This window comes from Cololabis saira, chromosome 13, assembly GCF_033807715.1.
Source record: "Cololabis saira isolate AMF1-May2022 chromosome 13, fColSai1.1, whole genome shotgun sequence".
Taxonomy (NCBI): domain Eukaryota; kingdom Metazoa; phylum Chordata; class Actinopteri; order Beloniformes; family Belonidae; genus Cololabis; species Cololabis saira.
The window spans coordinates 21,805,858-21,833,119 of NC_084599.1; the positions used below are offsets into that span (position 1 = coordinate 21,805,858).

The 27,262-nt window shown below is 40.3% G+C and overlaps 1 protein-coding gene across 1 annotated transcript in view; it reads left to right on the top strand.

The window, feature by feature from the left end:
- Window positions 1–27,262, top strand: part of xpr1a (xenotropic and polytropic retrovirus receptor 1a) — a 72,687-nt gene that overhangs the window by 32,388 nt on the left and 13,037 nt on the right. Inside the window, exons 3-11 of the mRNA XM_061738270.1 lie at window positions 17,368–17,469; window positions 20,642–20,862; window positions 21,066–21,215; window positions 21,299–21,382; window positions 22,008–22,089; window positions 22,246–22,433; window positions 23,114–23,293; window positions 25,410–25,578; window positions 25,991–26,191. Of these exons, the coding sequence (XP_061594254.1) occupies window positions 17,368–17,469; window positions 20,642–20,862; window positions 21,066–21,215; window positions 21,299–21,382; window positions 22,008–22,089; window positions 22,246–22,433; window positions 23,114–23,293; window positions 25,410–25,578; window positions 25,991–26,191 (1,377 nt within the window). The remainder of the gene's footprint in view (window positions 1–17,367; window positions 17,470–20,641; window positions 20,863–21,065; window positions 21,216–21,298; window positions 21,383–22,007; window positions 22,090–22,245; window positions 22,434–23,113; window positions 23,294–25,409; window positions 25,579–25,990; window positions 26,192–27,262) is intronic.

Below are 27,262 nucleotides of genomic sequence, written 5' to 3' on the forward strand. Positions count from 1 at the left end.
TCTGCTGGTGTAACGCGGAACCATAAATCTGCCTTACGGCGTACCCTATGCCGTAGGCTCTGCTTTGGTGTAACGCGGAACCATAAATCAGCCTTCAGTGTGTGCTGTTCTGAACTTCTCTGTTGTGCTCATTTTGCTGGGACGTCGGGTCCCTCCGCCGAGACACAACTTTTGCGGTATGCGTTCATTGTTGTGTCCAAAAATGATGCGCAGTGCCCACCCAATCAGAAACGGTACAGATATTCTGTGATATTTTTTTATATTTATAAAAAAATAAAGGATCCCCATAACTTTGATTGGGTGGGCAGGACGCACGTTTGGGTGTGCACAGCCCACCCCTGCCCCCCCCTTAAACCGGCCTCGCTTACAGGTGAATGAGACACGGGGTAGTTTTGTTGAAAATGTGCTGTCCAAAATGTCCTGGAAAACTCGACTCCTGCAAATGCGCGTTCCCCAAAGTTTGTGGGGGCGTGGCTTTGGACGGAGCGCTGACAGGAGGGGGCGGGGCTTAGAGGAGGTGCCACTTTCAAATCTTGCTAGCTCTCCAAAATCAGGAACCATACCTTTAACCGGTTCACTTCCAGGCTTCGATAGCACTGGCAAGATAGCTTGCACCTTTTTTCTGTACAGTGATGAAATGTTTTTTTTTTTTAAGTATGTAATCGTTGTGTCTGTGTGTATGTTTGATGTGGGTTATTATTATAAATAAGTTAAATGAATCATTTGAGAAGGAACCTTTTTTTTTTGTGTGTGTGTGTTTACTAAACCTGAAATTGGCCCAAGGATATGCCTGTTAGGGATTTTCTAAGTGGACAAATTGGTCATAATACCATTAAGGAGATTGACATCCAGCTGTATCCATGGTAATACATGAGGCACCCAATACAGAGTCTGTGCATTCAGTAATGTACACACACATACATACAAACATACCACTCACAAAACAACAATGCACACACACACACATTGCTTTCCTTAGGAATTACAAACGAAGGTCCAAACTCGGTTTTTTCATGAACTGAACGGCATAAACATGAAATGAGAGCTGACTGTAGACAGAAGGAGAGCATGTTGCTTCAAAGACAATGGGCTGTGGTGGTTTGCTTTGATGGAACATTAAAAGGATGCTTTTAGTGGTGAATAGATGCAAAAGGAAGTCTTGTTTTCATCCAAGGATTTATTCTTCTACTGGAAAATATCAGGGTTCTTCTTAAGTGACAAATATCTTCCATCAGATATTTTAGTCGGCTGAGATATTTTGATAAATGAATTCCTGAACCTCCAGCTGTGTTTTTTATTCTTCCACATTGTTCTTCTCTCAGTTGATGCCATGTTCACCACTTGCTCTGTTTTCTGGCAGCTCTCCACCTCCTGCTGACCGAGGGGTCAGAGTCTGCCGAACTGTAATCAGTCTTGTAACCACAAAGGACCTTTGCACTGTCACTGCTGCTTCTGAAGCTCAGGCTCCATTTGCGGGATTGCAGGCTAAACTGCGAGCTATGGGAAGTGTTACGCAGGAAATGTCTGGTGAAGACTTTGAGAAATTGCATATTATAGCTCCTCTCAGATAACGTTACAAATAGTTATTGCCTGAGTCTGTGATTGCCTGAAGCATCTTAGAGGCGAAGCTGTTAACTTAAGTGTTTCCTTTAAAGCTCTTTGGCAACACTAATACAGAAAAGTGTGGTATCTGAGCTGTTCTTCAAGTACAGTCTGTTTTTACATATTCATAGATATGGATTTGAGGAATATGTGTATTTTTCAATGTGTAAGCCTCATACACAGCCAGCAGCATGATCGTTACCTGTGGATCCATGTGGGCTGGTCCTACCACATCCATCAAAATAAAGGTTGTACGTGTTGAGCATAGCTTTGCTCAGTGACATTTTAGGGTCCTTAAAGGACAGTTGAAGCCTGCTGTAATGAATAACCCATCAGCTAAACGGGGGTTCCCTGCAGCCACTAAGGCACTATCTGTCACATCCATCATGAAGGGGAGGGTCACTTAGCCAAACACACAGGTGTGTATCCACAAAGGGAGCTGTTTTCTACAAAGCTATCTAATACCTGCTGAGATGTGTCCATTGCAACATAGTTTTAATTTGTTTCCACTTCTCATATGTCCGGACAGCATTAAGGAAATAAAATAGACGGGAAATATGTGAATAGATATGTTAATGAGGCCGGGAAGGAGGTGATGTGGGAGTTAGAGGGGGATGTTGTCCTGGTCCACAGGGACATGAGAGACACAAAGAGCTACAGCTCCCATAGGACCTTCCTCCATCAGCCCGCCCTGCTTATATTACCAGCCTGATTAAACTCATGCGCCAGCCAGTAATGTAGCTATGGTTTCTCTCTCTCTCTCCCTTACACAAGCTTTTCACAGGTATTGTCACATTCTTACATCTCTATTGATACATGACCAGCTCCCATGGTAACAAGACGCTTTGTTAGCATGTTTGAGAAGTGCTTTTTTTTCTTTGTATAAGTAAACATGTTATTTTGGTGTGTTTGATTAACCTGATCAAATCTATGTAAAAAAATTATTTAATGTACAAAATGAAGATGCTACAATATTCATGAAATATTCAGAGGGAAATCTTCAGTCTGATGTGTTAAGACTGTAAAAGAAGGTTTTTCTTTCATTTTAGTTATCTTAACTACATCAGTTGCAGAGTGATTTCCACAAATTGGTCATAATGTCGACATCAAATACACTAATACGAGCAAAATACAGCCTGAGATTCCAAGTGAGACAAATGCAAGATGAGCAGGATGACTTCATAAAGGATGTTCAAGATAAAAAATGTTTCCATGCCAATAAGCGCCTAGACCGTTGATTTTATGTAAAGCATGAGTGAGTTAGCCTAACGCAATAATATAACTGCAGGGTAAGTAAATCCTATAACAACTGTTCTAATGTGCCTTTGGGTAAAGTTCTTTATGTAGAACTATAATTGTATGTCGCTTTGTTATAAAAACCTATCCAACAGGTCTGCTCTCTTGGAATAAAGCAGTTGTCGAGCCGTGTTTTTGATGAGATTTCTCATTGTAAGCCGAGATCTGTGCAGGAAGTAAACATGGTCGTCTCCAACTACATCCTTCTCCTCTGATGCCTTTTCGGATCACACATTCAGCTTATCATATTCCGGGAAACTGGGTCTGCAATAATGTTTTATCTTTCCATCTGTCAGGGACGGGTGCTTTTTCATTTTCCTTTCACACCCAGTCAGTTGATACTGCCCTTTTTCCTCTGCTCAGTATTGATTCCCAGGCACACAGAAAAAGATCTGTAGCTTGCCATGCTATACAAAGGTACTGAGTAGGCCTAATCAACACCTATTGATTATTTTCTGCTGACTGCAGACTTCTGCTATGCAGTTTTCAATTCAGGGTTCCCCCTATGAAATGTGTGTGTGTTATTGTTCTGTTACTATGACACAGTGAGGATGTAACGCTGTCTGGGTCATTTATCTTAACGCAGGAATAAATTGGGAATAAATCAGTATCTGCGAGCCTGCATTTTATCAAATAATCAACACAGACATTCTCAATCATGTCACTATCATTGGGCCATGTCCAGACGGGGGCGCGCACACACACACACACACACACACACACACACACACACACACACACACACACACACACACACACACACACACACACACACACACACACGAGGATGGAACACCTGCTCATTCGCATGCATACACACAGTCCCACAGTGATGTGAAAGCAATTGGCTGCAACAGAGAAGAGGCCAACTCCCGGAGATGGTTGCTAATGGCTACAGCATCCAGGGGAGCAGAAAAAGAGGTCGATAATGACAGTGTCACTCCCAACCAACCAGCTTTCAAAAATACTCAAAAAAAACACTCACGTAAATACTCAAACTCAGGCATGTCTAGTGGTGCATGATAGGGCAAACATATACACACATGCAAGCGCTCACAATTCGACACATTTTCGAAACATTTTTTCCAGCCTGGTGACCGTGTGTTATTATCAAAAATTGACGCCAGTCCAAAGGGCCTTTGTGGCTCCAGGTACAATTTGGAATGGATTTTTTCTTCCTGTATAACAAGAACCGTTCCTGCTAATATAATTAACACATGTTCTACTATAATATCAATTTAGGTTACAATATGTACTTAAAATAGATATCTTTGCTAATGTTAACTGATCAATTTATGAAAAGCTGGGATTGCTGGACAATAATGGTAGAGTCTGTTCTTTTTATTAAATCTGTTGTTTTTTTGTTTTGTTTTTTCAAATGCATTTTTAATGCTTCTCATGTGGGAGAATACATTTCTTCTTCGTACACCCATCCATTGTCAGCTGTGTCCAGCATCCACAACAAATGCATCAGTGCAGTGTTTGCAGCCACTTCTGTGTTTCTTTTGCAGCAATCCTGTAGAAGTTAAAATGTTCCACTTTAAATCTTTGCAACTAATGCCTTTGTATGACTCTTACATTTCACACCAGCAATGATTTTGGCACATTTATTTAACCAGATAGACTTGAGATCTCCCCTGTCTTACAACAGCCTCTGTGTTGTCGGCAAGTGTAACGACAGGCCAACTAGTTTACAGTGGCACTGATAAAGATGATGTAAGGTTATGCAAAGCCTTCAGGACAGCTGCACTGTTCCTGTGTTCGAATTACGTGCTTTTTCAAATATGCTTTAATATTGATTACGACAATACCACAAGTCATCCTGCATTATTCATTGTTTCTTTTTACATAGACAGACACACAGTTTCTCATTGTGACAATACATTATAGGTAAAGCAGATGAATGTGGTGTCAGCAGGACTGAAGATTTCCTCTGTGGCCCTTTTAATCCCTGATATTTTTCATATGAGTCCAGTGAGCTATGCCACTCAGTCTTTCCGCTCAGCTGCCTGCAGATCACCAAAATAAGCTCCATAAAGAGAAAGTATGTGGACAAGAGGAATAGAGATGTAGGGAAGCAAGACACATGACGAATGTATTCCGCCTCCGAAAGAGGTTATCAAAAAAGTACTGAAGAGGAATCAACAATGGAAAGAATGAAGAGTCTCTAAATCAACAGAACAGAGGGCCCAGTCCTCCCTCTCTGTCCAGCAGGGCATTCAGATGAGACATGAATAGCATTTCCGACGTTCTTTTTTCTCAATAGAGCAGATGATGATTAATATCAGTCATGTTTGCCAACACTGAGCGGAGGACGTAACCCTTATTGTTGTTTTAATGAGCCGTGACCACGTAGTCGAGCCCTGACTAATGGGGTTAAACTGTCTGTCGACCATACTTAAAGACCATTCGCACTGGATTCAGTCAGGGTTCGCAGTGTGGGATTTATTTATTTTTCTTTGCTTTGATTGTTCAGAGGAAATAACAATGAAAAAAAAACACTGGAGATGGAGAATAGTTATTTTGTATTATCAGATTAGTGGTAATGCAGATAAGAGCACCACCCCTTAGTACCCATTCAAGATATTTACTTCAGAATTGCTAAACTAACATTTGGATTATTGATAGTACCTACTGCTTTCCACCGGGTTCTCAGCCTTCCTCCTTTCATCCATATTCTCCTCACTCCATTAACCACACTCTTCAGATTCTTGCACATCTCTCCTAATTATTTAATTAAGTTTGACTTTAAGTACTCTTCATTTTTCCACCTCAGTGAATCAAGAAATCATTTACCTAGACTGCCCAATTATGCCTACAGGTTTGTGCCACCATATTGTCTGGGCAAAGTCGTACCATAAATATACCTGCATAGGTGTGCAGTATAGAGTTAAAGTTCGGTGATTTAAAGTAGTCTTTTCTATTAAAAAGTCAAACATAAAAGACTCTAACTCGCATCTCGAGAGTTGAGAAAAGTTTCTCAATTTAGAACTGATGTTTTATCATTTTGAGTTCACAGTGATGCACATGTATGCATCTCATGGGGAACAGTATGATACTTGTGCCTTTTTTTCTTTCTACCATATCTGATACTGATCAGACATGTAAGATCAAACTTTCTGTTGTAAAGCTAACTCGCTGCACGAATGTTTAATCGGATCAATAGTGACTGATCATTCAAGGTAATTAATTCTTCAGTTTAGTTTATTATGGCTGTGGCTTCTTGGGTTTCTATGGGGAATTTCTCTATGCTTCCTCCGTCCTCCTCTTAAGGTAGTAAAACTGTTCCTGCTCGTTCACCTGATTACTCCTTAAATACTTCAAAAGGTCACTCGTTTCACATTTGGCATCATTTGTGCTCCCTCCGGAAACATCAGATATGTGTGAGTAGTATTGTGTATTCCGCACTGAAGTGGAAACAGCTCTAGTTGTCTTAAAAACTACAAAGTGTTGATAACTGAAATCTCATTGATTCTAGAAATGTATAAAATTTATTGAATAAACACCAAGGCGCTATATTTGTGAAACAACAGAGATTTGAACAAAAAAAAAAAAAAAAACAAACAACTCACTTGCTGGTCATCCTACTTGTGTCAGTCTGATTGACAATTACAGAACAGGTGTTTGAAAGGAGAAGGCTTTCAAAGTGGCAACATCCCCCTAATCTGTAAACCCATGATGGAAAGTGCATTTGATCCATTTATGCGCTGGCTCCCTAATGGGAGATAACAGAGAAAATCCCAGTAAAAACACACAGACACAGTTTTGTAGGTGTAAGTTTAAGATCAGAGCACAGAACCAGAAAGGCCTGCTGTGCCAGATGTGATTGATGTTTGACATGTGCAATGAGTGACTAACAGATACGCTCCAACTCTGTTTTGTTGTGCAATTTGTATTTTATTTTATGTTTTTGTTTTGGGTGTATTTTAAGTACAATCATTGTCTTTTTCTTTTTTTTGGCTGTGAATGATCCAGACGTTAGGTGTAAGATACAATTTCATCTGTGGAGCTTCCTGTAATAAGCAGCAGATAATTCTGGGAATTGGAATTGTTTTGGGTTTTACATCTCAAGAGATGTGAATATCATCAAAGACTTTATTCCAGCTGATTTATGGCATGCACAATTCAGAATTTTGAAATTGTTCTTGTAGATGTTAAGTTTTAACAAATAATAATTAGTGTAATGTTATAGGTTTAACAACAGGAAAATGTAGTAACAATAGAACCCATAAATATATATCGTCCGGATTGGAGCTAATTTTTTCAAAATAATAAACAAAAAGGAGGTTAATTCCTACCGTAGAATATGAGAGAAGTTATTTTATACTTATCTTACAGACTGACTGCACAGTAACGGTTTCCTTTAAAGAGCTTTCATGAAATCAGACTTGATCTTTTAAGATTAGATTTTCTTCAATTATTGCGTTATGAGAGATCTATGTGGTACGTGAGTTTGCATACAGAGACATTGATACTTACCCGCATTTTTTATTGGACTGCTGCTAGGAATAACGTTTTACATTATCCAAGCCATGGTCCAGAGTGGATATGTGATATTGATGGTACCTATCAGATTAAAAAGATACCACTGAAACAGCGCAGAATGCAATTAGATTTAACACGTTCTGATTAAAACAAAGTTTGCTCAGGCTTCACACTGCTGCTCAGACAACAGACTGTTGTTTAGTGTCTAATATGTGCAAAGCAGACTTTACTGACATTTCTTCTGTGTTGTGGATCTCACAGGCTTTAGATGTCCGGCGAGGTTTGAGAGATGTAATTGAACCTGAAAGTCTAGGTGAACATTTTCAGCAATGAGATGAATGAGACAGCTTAATTCACGCTGTTATCAGCTTGCCTTTTCCATCCAGTCTCTATCTCGCTGTAGGGAGACGCAGGAAGTCAGTGAGACTTGAATAAAAAACTATTTTGATCTTCAAGGCTGTCTGTGCCACTGGCAGAAGAGAGAAAGGTCTGGACCAAACTTTGCACAAGTTCTGCATGTTGGCGATAACACTTCACAGGAGACGCTTAATAAAAGAAAAAGAAGGGCAAAAGAGAAAGAGAAGACTGATAAAAAGTTGAATAAGGGAAGGGATGGCTCGGACTAAGATTTAGAAGATCCTGTGGCTCATTTCCATTCTCTGGACTATTCACCTCACTAACTTTTTCTCTTGTCTCCCATGAACTTCCTCTGTTTTTCAAATAATGACCATTTAACAGACAAATTGACAAAACAAGCGTGCGTAACAAACATGACCCATTTCATATGACTTTTCAAAACTTTATCTATTAGTATGTGCTTAGTAGCCCCAAGCATAATCGTCATATCTTGTTTAAAAGCTTACCTGGGTAATTGCTACTCCAGGAAAAGTTTTCCATCTTTGGAAGGAGCTCCATCAAGATTTTTTTGACAAGAAAAACTTTCTTTTCTTCTATCCATCCATATTCACATGGAAAATAACCCAACCTATACACATAAAGTGGATCCCCCCCCCCCCCCCTCCTAATTATAGGCATTGTTGAATGCAATCTCCTGTCTTTGTAGTCACCCTTGTGTAAATTTACACCATAAGCTTAAAACCACTTTCTCTGTACTTTTATTGTTTTGTGTCATCTGTTGTCATCCTTTTTCTGAGCCAAAGTTCTTACTCCTAATAGGAAAAGCACACCTGCTACGAAGCACATGAATCATGTCTTAAGTGTTCAAGTGTCCCTTTTCGTGTGGGAATGAGTGATGCACAATAATCCATTCATTCACCTTTTAAACCTTTATTTTTCCTGCATGTGAAACGTTGTGTAGGAAAATAGCCTATTGTAAGCATTTCAGCAGTGCCGTTGTTCTTGTTGGGGTTTTTGTCTTCACATGTTTACATGTCCAGTTTGTGATAGTCATCCTTTTCTTCAAAGCTTTATGAGCAGATGTCATCATCCCTAGTAGGTTCCTCAATGCCTTCCTCACACATTTACACAAAAACACACATACCACCACAAAGACACATACAAAAGAATCCCATTAATAATAAATAAATAAAATCCCCCCTCTCTCTATTGTAGGTTGAACATTATACTCCCATATCATTTCGTATTTGGGTGTTGTGCCTTTTCCTTCTGGGTCCTGGGATCATCTCACATCCAATCTGGCCTCTTGTTTCTGCTCTTGATATTCATTTGGCTCCTGGTAATTTACCAATTACATGTGCCTCTTGTCCCCCACCAAACATAACTCAGATGTGCGTGGATAAAATAATTTTTATTTGCTCACTTTCGATTACCACTTCTAGGAATGCATTGAATGTGTGATTCCTCCATCAAATGTCATATTTCCTCCTGTGAATGGAGGTAGTTTGCTTTTTGGATGTGTTTAGCTTGCACTCTGGCAGTATAAATAGAACAGAATGGATTGGGAGCTTTGGTGGTTCCTCACCCTGCCTCCGGTCCTCCCAGGCTGGCAGTCTAGCCCAGTGAGTGTGCATTCTTAATGCTCCCCTGGCCTCGATGAGAGAGATGATTGGTAGAATTAATTGTGGCTGGAGGGCTGAATGGGAATAAGTGAGAAAAAAAAGGCGGGGTGGAAGAAAGGAGGGTGTGTGTGTGTGTGTGTCTGGCTGGTTTCAGTGTTGCGTTTCCTTCCTTAAAGCCTTGCAGGAGAGGACACGGAATTTGCCTTTATGCATTTACTCCCTTTGTCTCACTAGACTGATATCAGTCGAGAGTTAAGTTGGTCCTATTCTAGTTTATAGCTCAGTTAGTCCTTTCTGTGTTTGTGATATACACCTGAGTGCTTGCCGGGAAGAGATAAGCGAAACTGCTACAGCAGCAATCATAATGTAATGGCCTCTTCATATCCCCCTGACAATAATGCTATCAGTGAGGTGTCATTAAATGGGATAAATGGAGCTTAAAAATAGAGACGTATAATTTTTAGCAGGGGTCTTCGTGTGCTTGTTTTAGAGGATTATAAATGAAGAGATACTATATGCTCTCCCCTCTCTAATGACAGATGATATCTGAGCTCCCAACACCAAAGAAACCATAGTTCTTCCACTTTTCGGTACATTTTGATAAATTAAATATAAATACATTCTTGAGTAAAGGCAATAAAAACAATTTGTAGAAATACCTAGAAATTCTACAAATGAAGAGTCTAGACAAAAAGTGGTTATGAGATTTGAGGGGACATGTAATTGTTTTTTGTTGGTTGTCTTGAAATCCATCTAAAGCCACTTAGAGGGTCTGCAGGTTTTACTGAGTAACCTCACAGAGCTCTTGTGCGGGAATATAAGAGACTGGGGGTGGGCAGTGTGTGTATATATGTGAGTGAACTGTTTCTTGGGTGAGTGGAGTAGGGTTCTGGAGAAACTGGCTCATTATTTATTTATGCAATCTACAGAAGAAGGGGGTTAGCGAAGAGATGGGAGCTGTCTTCTACAAGTCACACTGGGAATACTGTGGGTCAATTGTTGTTTTTTTAGCTACCAGCGCAATTCTTTGTCTGAAAAAGTGAAACCAATGAATGAAAACAATGTAATGCATTACTGTAGATCTGCTGTTCACATACCATTTTCTACCAATTACATCTCTTTTCATACATATGCTTGTTTTTAATGTATGTATATATATATATATATATATATATATATATATATATATATATATATATATATATATATATATATATATATACACACACACATATATATTTATATATATATATATATACATATATATATATATATATATATATATATATATATATATATATATATATATATATATATATATATATAAATAAATATATGTGTGTGTGTGTGTGTGTGTGTGTGTATATGTGTATATGTGTATGGATTCATTACAAATCAACTGAAATATTGCAAGCCTTTTATTATTTTAATATTGCTGATTATGGTTTACAGTTTAAGATTAAGATTCCCAGAATATTCAATTTTTTTTAGATATGATATTTGAGTTTTCTTAAGCTGTAAGCCATGATCAGCAATATTAAAATAATAAAAGGCTTGCAATATTTCAGTTGATTTTTAATGAATCCAGAATGTATGACATTTTTGCATTACAGAAAATAAAGGACTTCATCACAATATTCAAATTTTCTGAGACAGTCCTGTATGTTTACACATGATTTAGTAGGCTGTCTGGGAGTAACAACATAAAAACCTTGTGGCTGCAGGGCTGTAATTTTACCTTGTTAAATATTGTTAAATCTCTTAAAAACACATTGATTTTTTTGCACGTTCAGCAGAATGCTGGGATGCTGTGAGAAAAAACAAGAGGCTCATCTCATAAATTCTCCCTCCTGGTTTCTTACACTCAAATACATCTTAGTACGTGGCTAGGTGTTCTCCAAACACTGGTGTATTTATTTATCTGAAATCAAAAAGAAGTGATGTTTATGTTGACATTGGAAGGCCTGAAGCAGTCAGCAGAGGCTATAACTTCACAACGGAAAAACACAATTTTCCCTCTGCAATCTAAGACATACACATGCATATACACACCATAAGCAGGAATGGTACTCCGTGTGGCCACTGTCTGTAGCTTTGCATGGATGGTTGTCTCTGCAGGCCAAACACAGCATATAGAGGAAGTGACATCTCAGCAAAAACAGAGTTTGATGTTGAAAAAATACAAATGATTGTGATATGGTGTCTTGGGTTATCTCTGTTGGACTCGGGAAAGCTTATTATCATCCATCCATAGTAGAGATAATGAGAAACCATACTGTGTTAGCTGACAGAGACTCTATTAGATTAACATGAACGTTGATTACATGTTAAACCATGCTGCAGCATTTCCTCTGCACATCAGTTAATTTAACGAAGCAGTTGGGAGAGCGTATCTATGAGTGTGGGCTTCAGAGAATGTGAGTAGCCAAGGTAACATGGGTGGAGAGTCTGTCAGTGAATCCTCGGTAAAACACAGATGTGAGCATGAATTCAAAAATGAGCTCTTGGTTTGTTTACTGTTCCCTTTGTTCTTACAGACGTCATCCCTCACACATATAAGTGAATCAATGTAGTTGTGTGTATCCGTTCAAATACTCACATGTACCTACACTGATTTTCCCCTCTCTGTACCATCTGAGTGGGAGACAAAGGGACAGGTGCAGGGTCACAGCATAACCCCTCTCCTACCTTAAAAAAACTAGCTTCACATCTCCGCTTTCATCCAGCACAGCTCCGCCCGCTGCAACACAAGGGGTAGGAAAAAGGTCACATATTATCCCTGAAAAACATCTTTATCTGTAAGTTACTGGTAATACTCATGGCATTTCGTTTTTGTTTTTGTTTTGTTTTTCTCTGATTGCCACTTGAAAGTTTTGGGATGAAATGCCAATTGGCATTTTAAGAGACACATTTTAAATTCTGATGAAGTTACACCAGGTAATTGATAATATGATGGTATGCAGTGGTGTAAGGTTTTGCATGCTCTAAGAATTTACCAGAAATCCCCAGCTCAAACTAGTGGCTCATGTGACAGGCTGCTTCTTATTAAAAATAATGATTTTAAATGTATAACCTGCCTGGCAATATAAATCTATATATAGTATAGTATATTAAAATGCAATCACCTATCAAACACAAGCTGAAGTACTATAAGCTACCAGATCTGACTATTGATATTTTTCCACTTGTCTGATTCATAAGGGGACAACTGGATTAATATGCTTTCTAAATAGCATTTTTTCCTTGCTCTGTATGTTATTTATTGTATGTAATGTATTATCGTTTCTTTACACTGAGTATGTTATTAAGCTTGATTGATTTAACAGTTTTGTAGATCAAACCCTATAGTATGAATCATAATATTTGGTCTCTAACTGCTCCCTGTCTTTTCCTCTCATTTTGTCCTTTAGCGCTCTGTCACACGGTGTTAATGAGCAGCATAACCTTTTATTTTGAATTACAGCTCATTTTGCTTCTTGCTTGCAGGTTTAACCCAAGCAACACGGTGGACTATTAGTCATTATGTCATTACACACCAGTCAGGTGCTCAATCACTCAGCTGACTCGCTAATGCTGGCCAGCCGATCACTAAGCAGTTCACACATCCTTCCCTCTGTCTCCCTCTTTCAAGTGTATCTTCTTGTTCACTTACGATTAATGTTAAAAAGCCCGACATGCTAATGACAAATCCAAACAGTCCAGTCCCCTACAGGACCTATTCCTAACTGCTTTCTTGTTATCTGGCTCTATCTCTCTCCACTATTTCCTCTTTATTCTGAAAAAAGTAACTGTAGCGAGCCACTGATTTATTCAAAGCGGTGCCCTCGGTATGTAGTTCCATCTTCTTCTGGATGTTTAATGAGCTAGACGTTTGATCCTTCAGCTCCTTGTGCAAGTCTACAGTATGAGATGATTTTTTTTCTTCAGATGCTTCACAAGATGTGTTCTTTCACAGTTTAGGTCATGCAGTGTTTTCACCTGCAAAGCACACTTTAATAGGTTGAACGCTGAGTCACCGTTCAACCGATTGGGATCATCTTCCTCGAATTCTTCCACCGTTTTTCCGCCAAATAACTTGTTTCATTTTGAAATATTCAGTGTTTATAATGGTTTTCAATTGTGGAGTCTTCAGACATCTTTGAAAAACTTTGAGCACTCACTACTTCGGTGAGGGATGACCACCAGAATCACTCTAGACAGAACCAGAACCGGCACGAACAGAACGACTTTAGACAGAACCAGAACGAATCTGAAAAGAACCAAACCACCCTGAATACAACCAGAACCACCTTAAACACAACCAGATCCACCTAAGGCAGAACCAGAACTACCAGAACAACCCAAAACCGAATCAGAACCACCCTAAACAAAACCAGAACCACCACTAACACAACCAGACGCCCCAAAGACAATCAGAACCACTCCCAACAGAACCAGAACCACCACAAACAGAACCAGAACAACCTAAGACAGAAGCAGATCCATCCTGAACACAAGAACACCCCCAGACAGAACCAGAACCATCCCAAACACCACCAAAACCATTCCAAACAGAATCAGAACCACACCCAAACAAAAACAGAGTCACCTTAGACAGAACCAGAACTTCCATCCCTTCCTCTTCTTTCTTCTTGGCACCGTTGACCATAGTATATTGCTGGAGCGATTTGAGATTTGGGTCGGACTTTCTGGAACAGTACTTGATTGGTTTAAGTCTTACTTAAAGGACGGGGACTACTTTGTGTCAATAGGTAACTTTATGTCGGAATCAACAAACATTACATGTGGGGTTCCCCAAGGTTCTATCCTAGGACCTTTCCTATTTAACATCTACGTGCTTCCATTAGCTTAAAGGGGACCTATTATGGCATCTAATTCCTATTTTAAACAGGCCTTGAATGTCTTAAAAACAAGCTTTTGATTGTTTTTGCTAAATAAATTAGAAATTCAGCCCCTAAACCATGTCTTTATCTTCCCATTCTCTAACCTCATTATCTATGCAGGATTCTGAGTGGGCGGGGCTATGATAATGAGGCACTGTGCTGATTGGCTGCCTGAATGATGCGATACACCGCTACGAAAAAATGGCGGAAGCTCCGGCCGGCGGAGTTAGTTGTGGACGTGGTTTCACGCATCGGAGGCCAACCTATGTAAAACGCTCCTGTCGTTACGTAACGACGGGAGCAGAATCTGAACGGCTCGTAGATCCACATCACACCGGACGGCTCATCCTGGCGGCTGTACAGACACTGCAGAATTTGGTTGCTTTCCTCCTTCTCTGAGTTGGCAGGCTGAGGGGAGACCACTTTATATATGTTAAAGCAAGAGAAAACGTGTTTTTCATAATAGGTCCCCTTTAAATAATAATAAACTAGATAAGTTACCAAAACTACGCAAATGACACACAACTGTCAGCACAAGACAATGAGCCCATACAAGCGTTGAGTAGATGCATGGAACAAATCAATGAGTGGGTTTTCCATAATTTACTTCAGTTGAGCACAAACAAAACTGCAGTAGTTGTTTTTGGACCAAAAGAAGAACGTTTAAGAGTAATCCAACAGCAGGACCTTGAAAAACTCATCCATACTTCAGTCGAATTGATTACTGCAACAGTGTCTTCACAGGTCGGCCTAAAAAGTCAATCAGACAGCTACAGCTGATCCAGAATACTGCCCAGGTTTTCACCAGAACTAAGAAAGTGTATCACATAACTCCAGTTCTGAGATCTTTACACTTGTGCCCTGTTCTGCAGAGAATAGATTTCTAGTTTATAAATCAGTGAATGGTTTAGAACCAAAATACATCAGAAACTTGTTGCCATATCAACCATCCAGACGTCTCAGGTCTTCTGGTTCAGGTCTCTGTGTCCCCAGAATCAGAACCAAACATGGAGAAGCAACATTCAGCTTTTATGCTCCACAGATCTGGATCAAACCTATAGAAAAATTGCAGGAATTCTGAAACCCTCAGTTCTTTTAAATAAAGGTTAAAAACCGAATTTGTTTCCATCTGCCTTTGACTTAGTAATTTAAACTTTTCTGGATTTAACTTAAACAATATACATTTTAGTTCTCAATTGTTTAGTCTAGTTTAAGTCTAACTTTTCTTTACCCTACCACTCCACTGTAACTTTTTGTTTAAATATATATATTTATGATCTAAAGCACCTTGAATTGCCTTGTTGCTGAAATGTGCTATACAAATAAACTTGCCTTGCCTTCTACTGAGCTCCATTCTAACCCTTCCCTCCCTCTTCTTTTTCCTCTTCTTCCTCTTAATCTTTATTTGGATGAATTTCAAGTTCTTTAGCAAATCAAAGGTTTTTCCACCTTCTTCATACATTCCAAGAATTTTATTTAAGGTCAGCACTACTTCAGCTATCAGTACTTCCTTTTATGGCTTTCAGTCGCTTGCTAAATTCTGCTAAAATTGATACATTTTGCCTAAATTCTTCAACTCATCATCTTCTTTTGAAAACAGAGTTCCTTTCTTCTGCTGATTTTCCCTTCTTCAGATTATCTTCTCTTAAATTCATTTTTGCCTGCCTTGACATTATTCTTCTCTTCAGTCTGTCTTCGGCCCTTATTCTCCTCTTCAGATGATCTACCTCTTTTGAGATCAACTTTTTGTCTTCAACTTATCTTCCTGTCTTAAGCCCATCTTCTTCTCTTCAGCAAATATTCCCCTTTTGAGTGCTTCTTCCTGTCTTCAACTCCTCTTTCTCTTCTTCCATCATCTTCATTTTTCAAATGTCTGAGCCATGTTTTACCATTTTCTTCAAATTGTTACCCAATTTTAGCATTTTCTTTGACTTTCAGCAGTTCAGCTGTTTTTTCAGCAAAGTGCAGCTCTCATTCAGCACCTCAGAATTCAACCCTGCATTTTCAAAGGAAAAGCAGCCTTTTCTAGTTAACTTTAAATCAGTTATCCTCATACGAGGGAAGGTTGTTTTTCATTTACTGTAGAGCAGAAACATTGTTTTCACCTTTTCATCCCAGTCTTGCACAATGCTGCTGCCAGTGTGTGTGTAAACGTGTGAATTGATCGAGCATATTGACTGGCTGATGCCTCGGGGCGTCTCTCTCTTTTTTTTTTTATCACTGTGTCAAATAGGAAAACGCTGCATATACTGGATCTCAAATTAACAACATAATTCTGTAAAACACCTTTCTCTCTTTACTCTGTTATCTTTTAACTCTTTATCTAATTGTGTTGTGACAGATATTGGTACTGAGACTGTATATATCAGTTGATGTTCAGACCTGTGTTGTCTCCATTATCACACAGGTTCCTGATACTGAGCCATGTGGATACATTTGAATAAAGAATTTAAAAAACTGAAGGAGCAACAATATTTGATATATGTGTGGTGCGTTTATACAGAGTGAGGCCATTGGCTACACTTTAAGCTGTCAGGTGTTGGGTAGCATGCTGTGAATGAGGGAAAGAATTATTTGAGACAGAGCATCAATACTGATTGAATTGGCTGGTCCTGAAAAAGACATGGCAGGCTTAGTCAGACAGAGAGGATAGACAGGAAGAAGCTGTTGATCTAATTCTATCTTTGAATGGACGTCTGTTTGCCTAAGTAGCTGTGATTTTTAAAGGAATACACAAATGTTTCTGGAACATCACCTAGTCAAGTTACGCAAGAGTTAGTGAAGACGTAGACGCTGAAGCAGGCGACTGCATGTTCCCATAGTCCACACCAGGGATAAACATGGAACAGAGGATACCAGTGTTCTACAACTCTGCCAACTATAGTTATAGTGTTTCTGACCACTTTTACCAACTTTGACAAAAAAAGGGATGTGACTTGATCCTGCAGTGCCTCTAAATGTAATATAAAACTGACAGCTGAAAACCAAGTCTGTAGTCGCTCTTCAACTCACATCAGCCAAGTGTTTCTAGTTTTGCAGCTGTTTAAAGTAGATGTGCACTCACAGAGGTGTTACTTCTCTTGGGTAAACAGCCTGTTTTTTATCTTCTTCTTTTCTTCCAGTGACAGATGAAGACACAGTGAAGAGATACTACGCAAAGTTTGAGGAGAGATTCTTCCAAACCTGTGAGAAGGAGCTTCTGAAAATCAACACGTTCTACTCAGGTACGTGGTCACTTTGGTCACTCTTCTGGCTATAACTAATATAGACTCTATGAAGACTCAAATGAATCAGAGATAAAGTTTGATGGATGTTTGGAAAGTCCATGTTTGCCTCCAGGTGTTCTATAATGTCAGATTTTATCTTCACAATAAAACAACCATAATGAACTTTTTTTTTGCTCGTTCACTGAGTTAACTGAGTTTATGTCAACACAACTGTGGAATAATGGGCTAAGGACTGAAATAATCTTTGAACTCTTATGTAATAAGCTCTTAACTGTGATTATCAATTCATGAATTATTGTATTCAGTCATTAATTATTGTCATCATCAATACATTTTATACACAATTAGTAATGTTATGTGGTATTTTTTTAAATAAGTAATATAGTATCAGTTTTCATTATGTCTTCTTATTCGGACTAATATATTATTAATTAAAGTTGTTGCACAAGGATATATGCACAATTTATTTATTTTGTAATAACTTAAAGCCTCTAAAAACGAATGACGTTCTATTGTGTGTAAACGTAACACAGTTGGATTAAAGCTGCCGGTGGTAGTCGTGTTCATGGGAACAGGCCTGCGTATGTGTATTTCAGGGAGCGAGGGAGAATGTGCGCGCTGTGTAACATGAGACGGCAGCCATAACATATTCTGATATTCTGGTCCCAGAAGGTTGCCTTCTAGTCTTCAACTTCAGTTCAGGGAACGTGGGTGACACCCACAGTAGAGACAGGCAGGGCTTCCTCTGGAGGACATTTGTTAAACTGCAGACTCTCTCGGTCAACAGACGGCCAGCGTGTGATGACTGGACATCACTGACCTCCTGACTGATGGATGGAAAGAGCAGCAGACAAATTGGCTTCAGATCCTTTTGGACCTCGTTAACTGGAAACTAGTTTACGGAAGAAATTAAGAGTTTGAATCCTTCAAGTTTCCTCCTTGAAGAACATTGCATGTTTGGATCTCTGTCATTAGTAGGACACTTAGTGAGCTGCTCTAGAGGACATCTTGTTAAGCAGATTGACCCATTATCTACCACAAAATGCATCCTTTGCTGAAATGAACGCTGGCAAGCATTTGTCTCAGACATTTAAATGATCCTAACCTTCTCTAACCTTCTCTTCAATTCCTTTTTGTGTACTTTTAACTAAATCCAGGAAAAGGGGAAAAAAACAAGAGTAGAAGGGAAGAAAACAATCATGTTGTTGTCATTTATAATTATCTCTGGGGCTCTGTGTGACATGAAATCTACTGACAGCAGCAGAGGCACACCACAGCAGTCTTCTCAGCAAACTAGAGATGTTACGTTAGTTAGATGTCGTGTATGAAAGCATCGATGACACTTTCAACCACTTTGTTTATCCACCACACATGTGAGGGTGAAAAAAGAAATTACAGAGCTGTGTCCAACAAACAACTTCCACTCATGTCAATTACTCTGTGTGTGTGTGCGTGTGTGTGTGTGTGTGTGTGTGTGTGTGTGCGTGTGTGTGTGTAATGGTTTAAAGAAAGCTGTCCATGTAGTTGGAGTGGTGGAGAGGTGCAGGTACATTTTTTGCTGGCTTTTCATGAGGAGTCTGAGTCCCCCACATCACGCTGTCCTTCATCCTCATAAACAGGGGTTTTGACCTCTCTAAGCGATTCTTCTGTGTTGCCAAAAGACTCCACTAAACCCACATCAGTGGGGATCTAAAACCCCCAACAGCTTTCTATTTGAGATCCATGAGGCACACAACTTTCTAAGCATGTTTTCTTTTTTTTGCCACTGCACTCCACATCTCGGGATTAATTCCAACCTACTGGTGGCAGCTTGTCGGTGTCGTGGCTTTCCCACGCTTCCTCCTGTTATCAAGAGGGGCTCTGGTGGACTTTGGAATGACAGTGTAAAGATTCATGTGAATTTAGATGTCAGCGAAGAGCTGGGGTATTCCTGAGGGGCAGGTAATGGGACATCTGGAGAATGTGTGTCAAGGTGAATTCAAAGAACAAAGCGTGAAAGTCACCAGTGAAACCTTGAGCAGCAGCAGTGGCGCTGCTTTTCTCCTTTAAAAGGCTGGCACAACTTGATTGTTATCAGACTGCAGCTCTGCAAGGAAATGTCAATGAGCTTATCGTGACTGCAGGTCTGTTTATCAGCCATACTGAAATCTCTACATACCGGTAGTCAGTTTCCATAATAATGATGTGCTAACATAGTGTTAAGAAGTCACAATGATGAGCAAGGCTGGGAACAGTGAAGATTTGTGGTACGGCCAGCCAGCATGCACGGCAGCATGCACACCTAAATCAGGCACTAAACTCATAAGTATAGTATGAGTACAGTACTGGAGCTGAAGCTGTCAACAAGGAAATAGTTCTACATGAACCAGTTTAGAGACCAGTTTCATTCCCAACAACATGACTGACAGACGACTGAGGTAAATGAGAGACAGAAAGGTGTCGTGAAAGTAGATGGGCTTTTTAGTCAAGGGACTGAAATTGAGATAACCTCTGACTTAAAAAAATAAAGCAGTAATAGAACGAAGCTAATCTCTCAGAAAGTGTGCAGGACTGCAAGAGAAGTTAATGAAATGCAAGTTAATGCACAGGACCTGTGTGATCCCCTCCCCGCCTGTCTGGGTGTATTAACCTATATCTGACCCAGATAGTGGTCCTTCAGTCAGCAGCATTTACATGTCCGCTCCAGGAGGAAAGTTTCCTCTTCTTTTTTCAACTTGTTATAGGAAGCTGTTCCCCTGCAAGAATAAGGGAATTATATTCATCTTTTGTTCACTTATCCAAATTTCAAGACAGTTTTCTCTGTTTGCTTAACAGCATCTATTTTGCCGATTAATGGTATTTTTCAATTATTTCCATTGATCACTGACCAATCAAGTCAATCAATTTTTTGGCCATGCTTTAATGTACATAGGAGGGTAATATGAGTACAAATTACTGTGGAAAAAGACACATTTTATTAGATTAATTGATATAGATACAACTTCTTAATGATGAGAGTTTGATTGTGGTTAAAACTGCAGCTTCAGTTGTACTTTTCAGCTTCTTACTGAAGTCCTGAGTCTGTGAATATGATGCCTAATGTCGAATGCTCAGTAACACATCATTCATAAACTTAAAAACTGTTTCTGTTTATTCATCTCTATCTGTAATGGTACCTGTCTGTCTGTAGAAAAGCTTGCTGAAGCTCAGAGACGGTTTGCAACGCTGCAGAATGAGCTGCAGTCATCCCTGGACGCCCAGCGCGAGAGCAACGCTCCGCCGGGCCTGCGAAAACGCAAAACGGTGTTCCACCTATCGCAGGAGGAACGCTGCAAACACCACAACATCAAGGAGCTGAAGCTAGCTTTCAGCGAGTTCTACCTCAGCCTCATCCTTCTCCAGAACTACCAGGTTTTTCTCAGCATACATACTTATACATTCCTGATTAATAACAATAAAGACGAGCAAAAGAAAGCAATCTTTAGCAGGGAAATTCTTATTTTTTGTAAGCAAATGGGATCCGCTGTCCCACTTTGTCCTGCACCAGTGGACTTTGAATAGAAAAGCTTTATGATGAGACATGTAACAGGTGCACCCTTTTCTGCTTCCCACAGAACCTGAATTTCACCGGTTTCCGTAAAATCCTCAAGAAACATGACAAGATCCTGGATACCGCTCGTGGAGCTGACTGGCGTGTGGTTCACGTGGAGGTGGCTCCTTTCTACACCTGCAAGAAGATCACACAGCTCATCACTGAGACAGAGGTGCCTGCTTGTCTCATACATGCTTTAACTGGGAGACATCAAACTACACAAGAATACAATTGTACCGTGTTTTTTTTGTCTAGACGCTGGTAACCACAGAGCTGGAGGGAGGAGATCGCCAGAGGGCCATGAAGAGGTTGCGAGTTCCTCCACTGGGTGCAGCTCAGGTCAGCATTGCAACTGATGACCCTGACATTTTCTTGCTGTCATTGTGTACTTTGTTGGTGGTGAACAGAATCAAATCCTGAAAGGTTTGTTATGAGGGAACCAGAGGAAATAAGATTGGAAGAGACAGAGGGCAAACCATCGGAGCCTTCATTATTGATTTTATAAGTGCCCGTCCATTGTTGAACAGAGAGGATATCTTTTGGAAATAATAGACGCTTGTGGTACTTCATCCCCCCCATATTTCTGCATTAATTAATGTCATGTCTGATTTGAAAAGTTTGATGTTTGAGCCCTCCATTTCCCCTGCATGTTTATTTATAACGTACAGTATATATTCAAGCGGATATAAGAACTTAAAGTGGTCTGGAGTTAGTAAGTGAGTTTTAAATGATGTCGATCCTGCTTGGAGTTACTCTGCTAACCCCAGGTTCTTCTGACAGCATAGGAACATTCATGTGAGGTTAATTAACCATTTTAAATAACCACAGGAGTGAGTTTGAGTATGCGTGGTCTCATTTGTGTCTCTGTGGCCTGTGGTGGACTTGCAGTCCGTTTTTATTTTGTACACAGTGGTGATGTGTCAGTGTTAAACATGTTTTTCCTACATTCCTCTGTCTGACTCAGCCGGCTTTGGCCTGGACCACCTTTCGTGTTGGTCTCTACTGTGGCTTCTTCATCATTCTTGCCGTCGCATTCGTTCTCACTGGTAAAGTAGCACCTGTATTTTCCTTTTTGAGACCTACCCAATTTCTTAAATATTTGAAGGTATATTTAGATATTTGGGTAAAGTTTCACTACTACTTTCAAGCACACATTCTCGTCTCACGTTTCACATCTTTAAAATCTGCTCCGTTCTTATTAGGTACCGTGTTCGTCAGCTCTCGGAACGTGTGGCCTCTGGTGCGCATCTATCGTGGCGGTTTCCTGCTGATTCAGTTCCTCTTCCTGTTGGGCATTAACACTTATGGATGGAGACAGGCTGGGGTCAACCACGTCCTCATCTTTGAGATCAATCCCAGGGACAACCTCTCACACCAACACCTGTTTGAGGTTGTACAAAGAAATGTGCAAGCACAACCGTCTATGTAAAGTTAACTTTATTTTCACAGGGCGCTGCAATTTGAGTTGTGTGAAGTCGTGAAAGAAAGTAATTTGGGTTACCTTTACTCAGGGTTTGGTTGCAGACAGAATTATTCTTCATCCAAATATCTTCTGTAATCAGTTGGGTATACCATTATTATTTGAACTGGCAGGTTTATAAGCAAAATGCTAAACAATACTGTGACTGAGGCTAATGAAACAAATCAAAACCACTAAGTCAAGAAATTAAGAGCTGCAAATAAGAAACCCTTTAACTTGCGGTGTATTTACTTATTTAAATTAAGTTTACTTATTTGGTTAAAAAAAAACATCCCTGATTATTTTTTGCGGCACATTATTTAATTATCTGCTTGTGTAGTATTTTGTGTGATAATGTGTTGCATATTGTCAAATAGTTTAGTTCTTGTTTAGTCTACTTGTGTGTGTTTTATCACCTCGTTGGTCTCTGCCAGCCACCGGAGGAAGCAGCACAGACCTAATGTCCGCAAGAGTTTAATCATGCGAACGAAATACGACACGGAACATCATTTGCACTGCATTATTCAGTTTGCATTATTAATTGTGATTATGTGTCCAAGCAGCTTTGTTTTAATGCCACTCTTATATTGTTTTTCCTCTCTGTGTTGCAGATTGCTGGTTTCCTGGGTGTGCTGTGGTGTCTCAGCATCCTGTCCTGCCTCTTCTCAGATTACACCTATCTCCCCATGCAGGTCAACCCTCTCATACTTTATGGCTTCATGGTGCTCTTCCTCATCAACCCCTTCAAGACCTGCTACTACAAATCACGTTTCTGGCTCGTAAAATTACTGGTTGGTTGACTCATTCACTGAAGATTTTTGCCCTTTTCACTCACGCTTGTTTTCAAAAAAATACATAGACTAACTCAAACTGAATCAAAGGAGGTTGTCCTCATGGAAACAAGCTGGTACATGTTTACCACTGTAACAAAATAAACTAAACCTAAACAGGATACGACAGTGGGAGATACCTGCTCCATATGAGGGGCTGTAGACTGGATGGGCCGTTAACACAAACATAACATTCAACATTTTCGGCAGACTCAGGTTTCAATATCTGTGAGAGCCAAAGATGAAACAGAGCCAGAAAACATATTAAACAGTTCTTTATGTGAGTTATGTATCTCTCTCACGGCTGTGTTTTTTTCTGTATTTTAAGTGTGCCCTGAATGTGTGTGTGTGTGTGTGTGTGTGTGTGTGTGTGTGTGTGTGTGTGTGTGTGTGTGTGTGTGTGTGTGTGTGTGTGTGTGTGTGTGTGTGTGTGTGTGTGTGTGTGTGTGTGTGTGTGTGTGTGTGTGTGTGTGTTTGTGTGTGTGCATACATCTCTATCCCTTTCAGTAAATGCATGTACCTATTTCAGATATCCATCTCAAATCGTATATTTACTAAACCCTCGTGTTACTCTGTTCTTTGTCTAAACTGAGCTACAAGACGGGAGGAGAGATTGGAGGTGTGTGTGTGTGTGTGTGTGTGTGTGTGTGTGTGTGTGTGTGTGTGTGTGTGTGTGTGTGTGTGTGTGGGGGGGTGTACGGAGACAGAGGGCAGGGGGCTGAGGGATAACAGAATGCAGCTCGTCTCAGGGGAGGTGGAGGCTGTGACTGTGCAATCATTACAGGCAAAGATCTATCAGTATGCTGATGCCCTGAGCCCCTCTGTCCCTCCTCCACTTCTCTTTCACCCCTCCCCTTCTCTCTGCAGACCCCTCCTCATTTTCATGTTCTTTCTTTCATAGCTCTCCACAGTCCCCAGCAGGTGGGCAGATCCCTCCTCCAATAATTAGACCTCATAGTCACAGCCTTAATTGACGCTGCAGCAACACATCGCCACAGCCTGCAAAGATATTAGCGCATGTTCATTGTTGTGTTTCCACACATGTTGATTATGTTGTGGATGTTGAAAAACAGACATTTCCAAGGAGCTTTTAGACTGTGGAGTTATAAAACGTTACCAATGTCCTGAGGTCCTCCAGTTGCAAACACCACACAAAAGATTTAATTATAGGACAGACTGGTGCTCTAGCACCAGCTTTACGAATGTTTGTTCGAGAAATGAAAACCTTACCTCATGAGTGCAGCAGGTGGGATTAGCCGTGAGACATCCTCGGAGCGGATATGAGTGAGACAGCCACTCAATCAATACTGACTTTGATTGACAGGTCAAGGGAAATATATATTAACATGATATATGTGTGCGTCGTACGGCGTGCGTGTGTGTGTGCGTGTGTGTGTGTGTGTGTGTGTGTCGATAAAAGAAAAAAACAAAACAAAAAGGTCAATGAACCCTCACATTTGCAGTGGAATGAGAGTATGTGGGGTTGGAGTTGCATACAGGCGCTCCTGAATGTCGGTCGTGCCCTGCGGGATAAATGGTAAAAGTCGAGCACGGTTGTCTCCGTTTTCAGAGCGTGGTCAATAGCTGAGCTCCTGCCAAAGCCATATCCCCAATAACACGCTCACAGACACAGGTCTCAAAGCAATGCCAGGTTGCTTTGTGCGTGAGCTGTGCACGGATGATCAGCGACACACAAATATGCGCTCCGACACAAAGCGTGACTCATCAGAGTATCCTGTGCCGGACTGATAAGGCTGTCTGGAGGATTTGTTCTTTCATTTGTTTCTGATCATTAGCACAGGTTCCTCCCTCTTACAAACTTGAATGCTGAAGTTCTGCACACTAATTATTGGAGTAATCCTTCCCCGCTGTTGAAACTCTTTGAATCGCGTGTGACATTTGGGGACAAGTTTGTGTCGGTAAAGTCAACCATTGCATTTTCCAAAATACACCAAACTCCTCTTTTATTTATTTTTTTTAGTTCAGGCTTACATTTGTGTCACTCTCTTTGCAAAGCTCTTCCTTTGCCTTTCAGTCTCTTCTCACCTTCCGTCTTTTCTCTTGGACTCTCCTCCAGTTTCGTGTGTTCACTGCACCGTTTCATCGGGTGGAATTTGCCGACTTCTGGCTGGCAGATCAGCTCAACTCTCTGGTGGTTGTGCTCATGGACCTGGAGTATCTCGTCTGCTTCTACATTTTTGAGCTGAAGTGGAACAACAGGAAGGGGCTGCTGCCCAATATTGACGGTGAGATATTCATCTCTGGGCAGTGGGTCTTTACCTGTCTCTTCTTCTTCATCTCCTTTTACGTTTGTTCCAGTTTTTTTGTTTTTTATCTTTATCTTATGACGTTGAGATAAAGGTAAACATAATAGTTTAACAGCTACTACATTAAGTGTTTTTTTATTTGAGCCTTTCTGTCAGGAAATATGATGCAGACAAGATTTTAATTGCCGTCCTCCCCATCAAAGGTGAACCCTCAGCCTCTGTTCTGCCCATTAACACAGAGCTAATGGAGCATAAATGTTTGGGAACAGAGGGGTCAACATGTGACTCTAATAGTGATGAGTTTTTTCTCTGTTCAAAGAACAGTCTAGACAGGACTCTGCTGAAGAGAAGAGATTGTAACATGAAAGTGAGCTGTTGTGTTTTCTTGCAGATCCTGGTTACTACATCTGCCACAGCTACTCGTACGGTCTGCGCGCCATCATCCAGTGTCTGCCGGCCTGGTTCCGCTTCGTCCAGTGCCTGAGGCGTTACCGCGACACCAAGAGGGCATTTCCTCACCTGGTGAATGCTGGGAAATATTCCACCACCTTCTTTGTCGTCACCTTTGCGGCTCTCTATGCTACTCACAGAGGTAGGACACGTGACAGACAAACATGTGTATAAAGTAAAATATCTGTATTCAGGTCAGTAGCTTTGATTTGTACTAAGTAGATACGGTAAGCCGGTCTGAACCTGACAACTACAAGCTAAAGGAACACTATTAGTCTGTTGGTGTGTCGGAGGAGCGTGTCAACACACAGGCTTTTGAGCTTTTTGTGTTCGCATTCAGAAAGCAGAGGTGACCTTGAGTGCAAATGCTGGAAGCTGGCTTTGGTTTCCATTCTCGGTGCCTAGAGCTTTATAATGGAAACCAAAAGATTTGTCAAATGCAGTGCTGGATAAATCAGTTTTCACTCTTGTAGCGGGAGGTCAGAAAGTGCAGAAACTGTACACTGGAGACAGGCAGAAGTCATTTAACTGAAAAAGATTAAAGATATAGTCCCATTCGAAATCTGTGTAAGTGAGATTGCAGGGAGAAAACACATGAAATAAGAGAGTGATAACGATTAATAGTCAAGTCACTCTTGCTGGCAGCTTTACAATTAGCCTAAAATTACCCAGATTCAAAAGTGATACCACAAAGGAGCTCATGTTGAAAGGTAACAAAAGCATCTGTTTAACATGCAGCTTCTGCACAGCAGCTCTCCGTCACAGATATGTGTCTACACGGCTACTTTCAAAGCAGTTATTTCAGCGGTCATGTATTTAAACTCTGGCATTTTGCAAGCAGTCGATTATTTGCCAGCAAAATGCCAACTATGAAACTTCATCTTCAGCCTTTTAACTGCTAAATGTTATGTCTCGGTCTGACTATGTTCTTTCCAATATAAATTTAAATCAATACATTTGCTTCCTCAGCCGACCGCCAGTGATATTAAATGAACCAAAAAGAGACACAAATCTCTTTTTTCTTTCTCTGTTCGGTGGGAAAGGCATCCATTAAACCGTATCCTCCTTCCTCCTCTGGTCTGAAGCCTATGTGCCCTTCCACTAATGGCCTCTCTTCATGTGTTATTCTCTATGAAGTTGACTTTCATCCAGCATATAATGGAGGCCGAGGCTGATCGTTGGTTGAGTGAAAGGAGCAGGCTGGGAAGACAGA